The sequence below is a fragment of the Salmo salar genome, chromosome 20, assembly GCF_965601325.2.
Source record: "Salmo salar chromosome 20, fSalSal1, whole genome shotgun sequence".
Lineage (NCBI taxonomy): Eukaryota > Metazoa > Chordata > Actinopteri > Salmoniformes > Salmonidae > Salmo > Salmo salar.
In genome coordinates, this window is record NC_138310.1 from 9,492,754 (window position 1) to 9,502,264 (window position 9,511).

At 42.6% G+C, this 9,511-nt stretch overlaps 1 protein-coding gene across 4 annotated transcripts in view; it reads right to left on the reverse strand.

Annotated features, from left to right (window-relative positions):
- The window catches only part of LOC106580145 (multiple C2 and transmembrane domain-containing protein 1-like), a 225,241-nt gene extending 216,208 nt beyond the window's left edge, over window positions 1-9,033 (reverse strand). For 2 of the 4 annotated variants that reach the window (XM_045704317.2, XM_014160868.3), the window contains exon 1: window positions 8,130-9,032. In XM_045704317.2, coding sequence (XP_045560273.2) covers window positions 8,130-8,642 — 513 coding nt within the window. In that variant the 5' untranslated portion in view covers window positions 8,643-9,032. Of the gene's footprint in view, window positions 1-8,129 lie in introns of all 4 variants that reach the window. The other 2 variants (XM_014160872.3, XM_014160870.3) reach the window with 2 other exon arrangements.
- Between the last annotated feature and the right edge of the window lie 478 nt (window positions 9,034-9,511).

The window sequence follows — 9,511 nt, forward strand, 5'->3', positions numbered from 1 at the left end:
TTATCTTGGACATAGAAGTGGAGGCTTTTTCAAATGTTCCATAACCTGAAGGAAGGACTGGGGAGCTCCTGCTCTTTTCTATAACCTGTAGGGAACACAATATATGGTCATACTTGGCATGTGGGTTTCTCACTTATGGGTGGCACAAATTGGGATATGGAGAGGGGAATGGGCAGGGTATATGCAAATTAAATTCTGTACTATTTACTATAGTTAAATTGTGTTTTGCGGACTGTAATGTTTTTGCGTACATTACTGTAGTATTAACTAAAGTATTTTTTTTCATCATAAAACTGTAGTATTTACTATAGTATTCTACAGTATACAACAACATTCTATAGTAAGTACTACACACGACTGAGGGATACTACAGCGTGTAGTATAGTATTATACAGTTTACAGAGTTACACAGTAAGTACTACAGTAGTTTATAGTTCATTTTAGTTTTTAATGTGTGTCAACACAAAAGATGAAGAGAAGACAACCTTAGTAAGCCTTACGGTGCATTTCTGCTGTGTATGTCAGGGGGACAGAGCAGTGCTCTGTGATCTGACATTACGATGTGAGATTCACATCTCTGATTGTGCTGCTCATGAAGAGAGCTGTAGAGCACTACTGAGTCATGCGGTGGTTTAACACGCAACTCTGTTGCCCCAAGAGAAGAGGCAGAATCTAGAGAACAAAGCCTCAGGGAAATAATGTCATGCATTGGGGTTCTCTCTTTCCTCACACCACCTTGTTTGTTCTCCCTGTTCTCTCCTGTTTTTAGAGGTTATGCATATGTGTCCTCAGAGCAGAGAATCCTCCCTTTCTTCCTTAGGTGAGGTGTCTGTTGTACATTCATTCATACACCCAGATTGAGATCAGTCCATCAGAGAGGTAGGGGAGATACACACTGGGATGCTTGGATGTGGTGGAAATAAAGTGAGTATTGTTGATAGGCTTAAACTGTCTGGAGTTGACTGTCTGTCTGCATTTGCCCAACATGCTCAGTCAGACACAAGTGAAAGGATTTCCTCCATTATCCTCAGTATCCTTCACTAGACCTTGAGCACACCTGAGTAGCAGGTGGGAGTCCGGAAGAAATAGGGTAATATTGCAATCTATCAGAGGCGAGAGCTACACGCCTCTATTTCTTGAGCATTTGTTGCTCAAACCTGCACAAATGTTATAGTGGGTTTTTCTCTGAATCATGGTGCACAGACACTTTCAGGATCTCAACATCAGTCATTCTCTGGCAAGCAGCAGATAAAGAACCTCAAATATATGTAAATGTACTTTCTGAATAAAGTGATTCTGATTCTTCCATCAAGGGAACTCCCATTAAGATCAAGCCAGGCGCTGCAACTGGAAGATGACGGCCATGTTTCCACGCCCCCACAACCCAGAGGCCCACGCATATCAGCCACTTTTTCATCCATGGTTCCGGCCCAGGAAACCAGTCAGTATGACAGCTCTTGTACTAAACAGTCTGTGAGTTGACTGACAAAATTTGAATGTGGTGTGTCCTGCATACAAGATGGCCTTCCTCCTTCCTGACTGCTAAATATTTCACAAATGGCCCATAACAGCTGGGCACAGAGGCAGGGTGACTGATAAGCACTCTGGGGCGAGGGGGGGGCTATGCATGAGGTGAAGAGTGAGAGAGACAAATGAAGAGAGAGAGAGATATGAGGGGATTTAATCTTCCTGGGATGATTCTAACCTTGCTTTTTAGCTAGGGAGCAGAGGCTGATTTCTACCTGGAAAAGTGTGCACACTATGTGCACACTATCCAGCCAATCAGAAACATCACGTGTCAGTGTCACCAAAACCAAAACACAAGAGTCTGTGGTGTGCGACGCTAGCCAAGATCTATACTCAAACAGAGCAGACCCACAGTCACTTTCACATGAGCTGGAGGTAATTGTGTCTGGGAGTGGCCATTCATCAAGTGGACATCAGTAGAGCTGGGGTTAAGTGGAGAGCCTCATGATCTGAACGCAAAAGATGAACATAGCTGTGACTCCAGCTGATTTATTTCAATACACAGAGGTCCTATTGAAACCCTTGTCACCCTGGCAAGAAGCATCTGTTAAATAGCAACATCAATGTCATGCAACGCAGAGTGTTCATGGAATATGACACATGCTGATTATGACAGATAATGAGGAAACGCATGACAGTTCTCCTTCAGTTTGTCTATCTGCCCATTTCCCATGATCAAATTAAATGATATGGGGTACAAAAAAAAATAGATACTGCATGACAATAGGAATTTTCTGTGACATCAAGAAACCATTCAGCCTTGCTGACACACACACACACACACACACACACACACACACACACACACACACACACACACACACACACATCATCAGATATGTTTTTGATGCCTCAATGCATTAGTGAGGTATGCAAAGTTCTGAAAGGAATTGGGACTCGTAGGAATATACACCCTATGACATACACCCACTTCCAATGGACAATATACACTGTGTAGTTACTAGTTCAATAACAAACTAGGGCATCCTAGAATGTCCAGTTGTATGCCCCTTTCATTGAATAATAAATGTTTAACTGACTCTCAGAAGTTACAATTAATCACCACCGCTCACTCTCCAAATTAGATTGTGAAATTATGAGCATGTAATGCAGTGGCTCGTTATTTCCCATAAACTCTCATTTCATTTAGAAAGTGTAGGCTTAATCCTGAGCTCCGAGGGGCATTTTAGAAATGAGAAATGCTTATTTGGCAACCCTGGTTATACAGTAGGCATATCTCATAGTGTACACATAGTGTTCACAGATAATTTTTTATTGAAGTACCCTTCACCATGTCACCTGAATGCAGGTGTCGCAAATATTAAATGGATAAGAGGTCCTTGGCACAGGGGAAAAGTGCACTTGAGTAAGTATGTGTGCCAAATTGCTTACACAAGCACCTGGATGTCAGACGGAGCTGTTGTACTGTGGAGGCTAAAGCCAGAAACACTGGGGAAGGAGTGGGAGTCAATTTAGTTTATCTAAAAGTACTGAAGGCTGAATGGATCTTGACTACAGCAGGGTTCGATTTTTTTTTTAACCAAGTAAGCGTAACATGGCTATCATTGTGTATGGCAGAGTATGGCATTTGCCATACCCTAGCTCAGTGGTTCTTAACCTGGGTTCGATCGAACCCCAGGGGTTCGGTGAGTCAGTCTCAGGGGTTCGGCGGAGGTCAAGACACACACCCGACTCATGATTCGTGATGACACGCCCCGCTTGGCCATCATTGGCTGCAGGTGATCACGCAACATCGCTTGGCCTATCTGTGCTGCAGGGAATTTGGCGCGCTCAGTAGTCGAATTGTGACTGTCGTGATGGTACGTCGTGTGATTTCTTTCTTAATATTTTAATCCCTTCATACTAACTATGTCGAGCAAAAAAATAAAGTGGTCGGACGAATATGTACAATATGGATTCACATGTATAACGGAACGTGATGAGAGTCAGCGTCCTAACTGCATGATTTGCAATGCCAAGTTGAGCAATTCTAGTCTAGCACCGGCAAAACTAAGAGAACACTTCCTTATGGACAATACAAGAACACAACACTCGCTGAATTCAAGGTGAAGAGAGCCAGATTCGATGAAAAGGTTACTCTGGCTGTTCTCGGCTTTGTACCCATCAACAAACCGATCCTCACAGCATCGTACGAAGTTGCTTACCTGATCGCAAAGCAGGGCAAACCACACACCATTGGTGAAACACTCATAAAACCAGCTGTGTTGAAGATGGCGAATATCATGCTGGGAAAAGCGGCTGAAGTTAAGTTATCCCAAATTCCTCTTTCAAATGACACCATTAGCGACAGAATAGAGGACATGAGCAAAGACATCTTGGCTCAAGTAGTTGCAGATCTGATTTCAAGCCCGGCAAAATTCAGCCTTCAACTCGACGAGACCACAGACGTTTCCAATCTAAGCCAGCTTGCTGTATTTGTGCGCTATGTGAAAGACGACGTGATAAAGGAAGATTTTTTATTTTGTAAGCCTCTTACGACAACAACTAAGGCAGCCGATGTGAAGAAACTTGTGGATGACTTCTTCAAAGACAACAATCTTTCGTGGGATATGGTTTCTGCAGTTTGTTCGGACGGAGCTCCAGTCATGCTGGGAAGAAAGTCTGGTTTTGGTGCGCTAGTGAAAGCCGATGCACCACACATCATTGTTACGCATTGTATTCTGCACAGGCATGGAGTCAACATCATCGAAGTGGAAGAAAACCTGAAGGCTTTTCAAAAAAAAGCTACCGTTATGGAAACGACGAACAGAGAACGATAACTTCGCAAACTTTCCCCTGCTGGACGACTGTGTAAGTAAGATCGAAGATGTATCTGGAATCGGAGACATTTCTCTACCCGCGGAACTGAAGCAAGCAATTGCCACGCACTTAGATGAGCTTGCAAAGTCTCTCGACGGATACTTCCCTACAAGAGAGTCATATCCAGCATGGGTGAGACAGCCGTTCACGTTTAGTGTTGAGACAACAGATGTCAATGATGAATACCTCGATGAAATCATTGAAATTCAGCAGAGCCAGGTTCAACAGCAACTCTTCAGAACAACAACGCTCTCAACGTTTTGGTGTCAACAAATGGTAACGTACCCTGTTATTGCTAAGAAAGCTCTGGAGATTTTCATACCGTTTGTTACAACATATCTTTGCAAGCAATCCTTTTCGAGGATGCTGGACATAAAAACGAAGAAAAGGAACAGACTTTGTTGCGAAAATGACATGAGAGTGGCACTTGCCAAGGTGAAGCCGCGCATTTCTGAACTGGTCTCTGAAAGGCAACAGCAGAAGTCACACTGATTTGCAGTAAATATTAATTATGTTTTTGTTTTTGTGTGAAAATCATGTTTTAATGGTTTTGTTCTTTGAACACTGATGTTGATGCACGGTTCATTTTGTGCACCAGTAAAATATATACCTATGTTTTGAATTTTATTTTTCCAATTAAGAAGGGTTCGGTGAATGCGCATATGAAACTGGTGGGGGTCAGTACCTCCAACAAGGTTAAGAACCACTGCCCTAGCTCAACACCAACAATTTCAAATAGGCTACCAAAATCATTCCAATCCCGATAAAAGGGAAATGCAGTGTAGCCGTACTAGGGGCTGGATTTAGGACCATGCGGATAGCTAAGAGCCGTGTTTAGCGGTAGAAGAGAGAGTGTTTTAGGACCTCTGGGCAGCGCGTCGAGGCAGCTGCTGTGAAGAGTGAACAGCATGACTTTTATCTCAGAACAGTGCAGAGATGGAATATGGCTGTGTAGATGGCAAGGTAACTGCTGTTTGACTTGACATTGAAACTAAACTAGTTTGTTCCTCCCCGTGCTAAGCTGGTGCGTAGCATCTAATTGCTGTATGTGTCACGACTTCCTCTCCTTGTTCGGGCGGCGTTCGGCATCACCGGCTTTTTAGCCATCGCCAATCCATTTCTCATATGTCCATTTGTTTTGTCTTGTTCCATACACACCTGGTTTTCATTCCATAATCACACTGCATGTATTTAGTAGTCCTCTGTTCCCCTCCATGTCTTTCTGTGTAATTGTTTCTTGTCAAGTGAGTATTGTCAGGCGCTTTACTTTTGTTACATTCCGTGTTTTGGCGGGCTTATGTTTTTATGTGCTGTCATTTTATCACCGGAATTAAAGTGCGCCTATTTACTACATTCTGATCTCCAGGCACCTGACTTCACCTCCGTACACACCCTTGACAGTATGACACGTGTGTAGAATGTTAAAGCCTGACTAAGTAAGTTCCAAATAAAATGACACTTTTTTTTCTGGTTTTATATATTTCGAAATATATAGATAAAATACTAATTTGCGATTTGGATCACTTCAAAGTGATACAAATGAAGGTTTTAATAATTATAAGCACAGCAGCTTCGTTTACAAATGTACTGGTCAGATTTTCTCCAGGCAGTTATGACGCAATAGGCCTACTGATACTTTTTCTTGGCCACATTCTGTGTGTTTCTTTGATCCATCCACGACTACAGCAACACATCAACAATACATACACCACCGTTCAGGGGTTTGGGGTCACTTAGAAATGTCCTTGTTTTTGAAAGAAAATAACATTTTTTGTCCATCTAAATAACATCAAATTGATCAGAAATACAGTGTAGACATTGTTAAAGTTGTAAATTATTATTGTAGCTGGAAACGGCTGATTTTTAATGGAATATCTACATAGGCGTATAGAGACCCGTTATCAGCAACCATCACTCCTGTGTTCCAATGGCACGTTGTGTTAGCTAATCCAAGTTTATAATTTTAAAAGGCTAATCGATCAGTAGAAAACCCTCTTGCAATTATGTTAGCACAGCTGAAAACTGTGGTGCTGATTAAAGAAGCAATAAAACTGGCCTTCTTTAGACTAGTTGAGTATCTGGAGCATCAGCATTTGTGGGTTCGATTACAGGCTCAAGATTGGCCAGAAACAAAGAATTTCTTCTGAAATTCGTCAGTCTATTCTTGTTCTAAGAAATGATGGCTATTCCATGTGAGAAATTGACAAGAAACTCAAGATCTCGTACAACGCTGTGTACTACTCCCTTTACAGAACAGAGCAAACTGGCTCTAACCAGAATAGAAAGAGGAGTGGGAGGCCCTGGTGCACAACTGAGCAAGAGGACAAGTACATTAGAGTATCTAGTTTGAGAAACAGACGCCTCACAAGTCCTCAACTGGCAGCTTCATTAAATAGTACCCGCAAAACACCAGTCTCAACGTCAACAGTGAAGAGGGGACTCCGGGATGCTGGCCTTCAGGATGCTGCTTTTCTTTCAAAAACAAGGACATTTCAAAGCGACCGTAAAACTTTTTGAACAGTTGTGTATATCTAGCTATAACCCCCTCATTACTAACAATACTCATTATAAATTAGAGTTGAGTGATACAGAATAAAAGTGTAATTTAGCTGACAAATGCATGTCGTTAACGGTTAATAATATTGGCTCCTGGCTGTCAGTCAGTGTGTCTGTCTGTGTGCAACAGCAGCTGATGTGCAGGAGAACATATTTTTGAAAACACTGGCAGGTCTTGTTACAAAGTTGCTTTGATGTTGCTACTTTGAGCTTCTGGATGAAAACTGGAATTGTGGGGGATTTTCATTCAGCAAGGGATTGAGAATATTGTCTTGCTCGTGGAACCATATTTTAGACTCCTCAGCATGACCAGTGCCAGCATGCTGGACACTGGAGAATAATAAAACAAAAAAAAGGTCAGCTCTGTCTAAGCTACTTCTGTTAAGTGAAGGTAGCTAGTTAGCTAATTTAGATGGCTAGTATACAGATAGATCCACACACGCATTGCTTGCGTGATTAACCTACAGCCAAATAAACATTAATGCACTTACTTGCTAACTTTGCTGGAGTGGCTAACTGGCTAATTGTTTTCCTCTTGGATGTTGAGTTTACTATTGCAACCTTTTGATGGCAAATGTATTTTACAATTCAACCCTATAGCTGCCTAGGGTCGACTTTTCCAGGCAAGTTTTTGCACTGCAAGAGATCATGCAGATAATGCCACTACCTTGCACCACAGTAGATGGCCTATATGTTGAACTTGTCTCTGTACATTAGAATTAGATTTGAGTGCTGTAGCATTCATAGCTGACTCCACTTGTACATTTGAATGTTAATAATTTGCATCCCATGTAGAACATTTTAAAATATATTTAATAAGCTTGGTGTTACAATTGAGGATGTTTCCTACTACAGGCTCTGCCCAGAGGTCAGGACCCTTATGGCACAGGGCGCACACTTGTCTTGTTTTGTAGGGTTTCTGGTTCAAACCCTGCTCCCCCATAGCTACAGACAGTGAATTTGTAGGTCTACAGTAATTGAGATTTTGTGTAAGTGTAGTAATGAGATGGGATTTGAATGCAATTTATGGACATCTAGTAACTTTCACGGTCACACAAAATGGAAAGTCCATCATACCATGATGTCATTGTCCGTAAACTGCCACTTCTACAGCCTCTTCAATTTTCTCAAAATATATAAACAACCTGCTAATATGTATTCACACATATCATTAAGGGGTGCTTTTGGAGACGTGTGGCACGTTTGTTTACTTTCAGGTTACTCACAGAATCACTGGCGTTTTTGCGGAGCTGTTCCTCCTCTCCAACGTCCGCAGATTTTACTACCAGCTTCTCGAAGCATGCAGAGCCGAGAGAGGAGCTCTTCTGGTGGGACATGATTAAATGGGAGACGATGAGCTTCGGGCACTCGTGTCCCGTTAGCTCTGGCTTGCTTGCCGACACTCCATCCGCCCCCAACAGCTGTTGCATAGGTTGCCCCGTGCTGCTGTTCCCAGGGTCCGCTGTACAGCCGAGTGACAGGTCGCCTGGGAAAGTCGACGGGGTAGAGGAGCAGAGATTGGGCTGTGAGGACGAAAAGACGCGGTCCAACTGTTTCTTTTTCCTTTTAAACATCCATAATCCCGTCTCCTTTTTACTGTCGGGATTGCGACGTTCAGAGACCAATTTGGGACTCAAAAACGGTTTGGTTTTTTCTTGAAAATTCTTCCACATCCTCCGTTGATAGGACATCGATTCCTGTCCCTTCGTGGCGTTATCGTCCTTGTTTTTCTCTTCCATAGTGCCGGTACAGCAGCCTGCCAGTCTGCGCGCACGGCGTCGTGAATGTCACCGTTGGCTGAAGATACTGCACTTCCACTATGATCAATTTCCAGCGCCAATGAGCCGCACAAGACGAATGGGTTCGTGTAGATCTTCTGGATCTTCGTCATCCGCGAATGCACGCGCCTGAAGTGTGAATTTCATGACAAACGTGGTGTGTTGCGGTCAAACGGTAAAATTATGGAGCGGAAGCGTTGCGCTTGCATTAAATGTGAAGTTCACACAGGCTGCATGGGCAGAAAAACCATCACACTTATTGGAGTCAGAATCAGATGGAAACACATACTTGAACAGATGGCAACACATACTTAAACAGACAGCGCTTAATAACGTATGCGTTGGTAGTTAGTAGTTACAATATACATTTCCAATAGAGATAGAGTAGAGAACTGAACGTAAGACTGACTTAACATATTAAAATATTCAATGCGCCTCCCCCTGGTCAACCCATGCCAGTGGGTTCAAATTATCACATGTTCTGATTGCGTTTCATAATGAATTTTATGCCATTGACAAAGGCTAGTAGATTTTGTTTTCATTTTGCAAGAGGGGTGTGCGTTTGCATGCGTGCGTTTAATGAATGTTAGCCGAATAAATTAGTCCTTTTGATGCCTTCCCTCTGTTGTGAATGAATGCACTTTCTCTCTGAGAGAAGGGAGCACACTCAGAGGATGACCATTTTGGGTGCCTCTAGAAATCCTATTAAATTACTAGAGGGTCTATGTCAAAACCCTTGAAGTTCCAAAATGGGCTGAAAATAGCAGACATATTCGTCAGGAAGAAATCCAAAGCACTCTCATTGGAATGAATGGCAGACTGAATCCAGA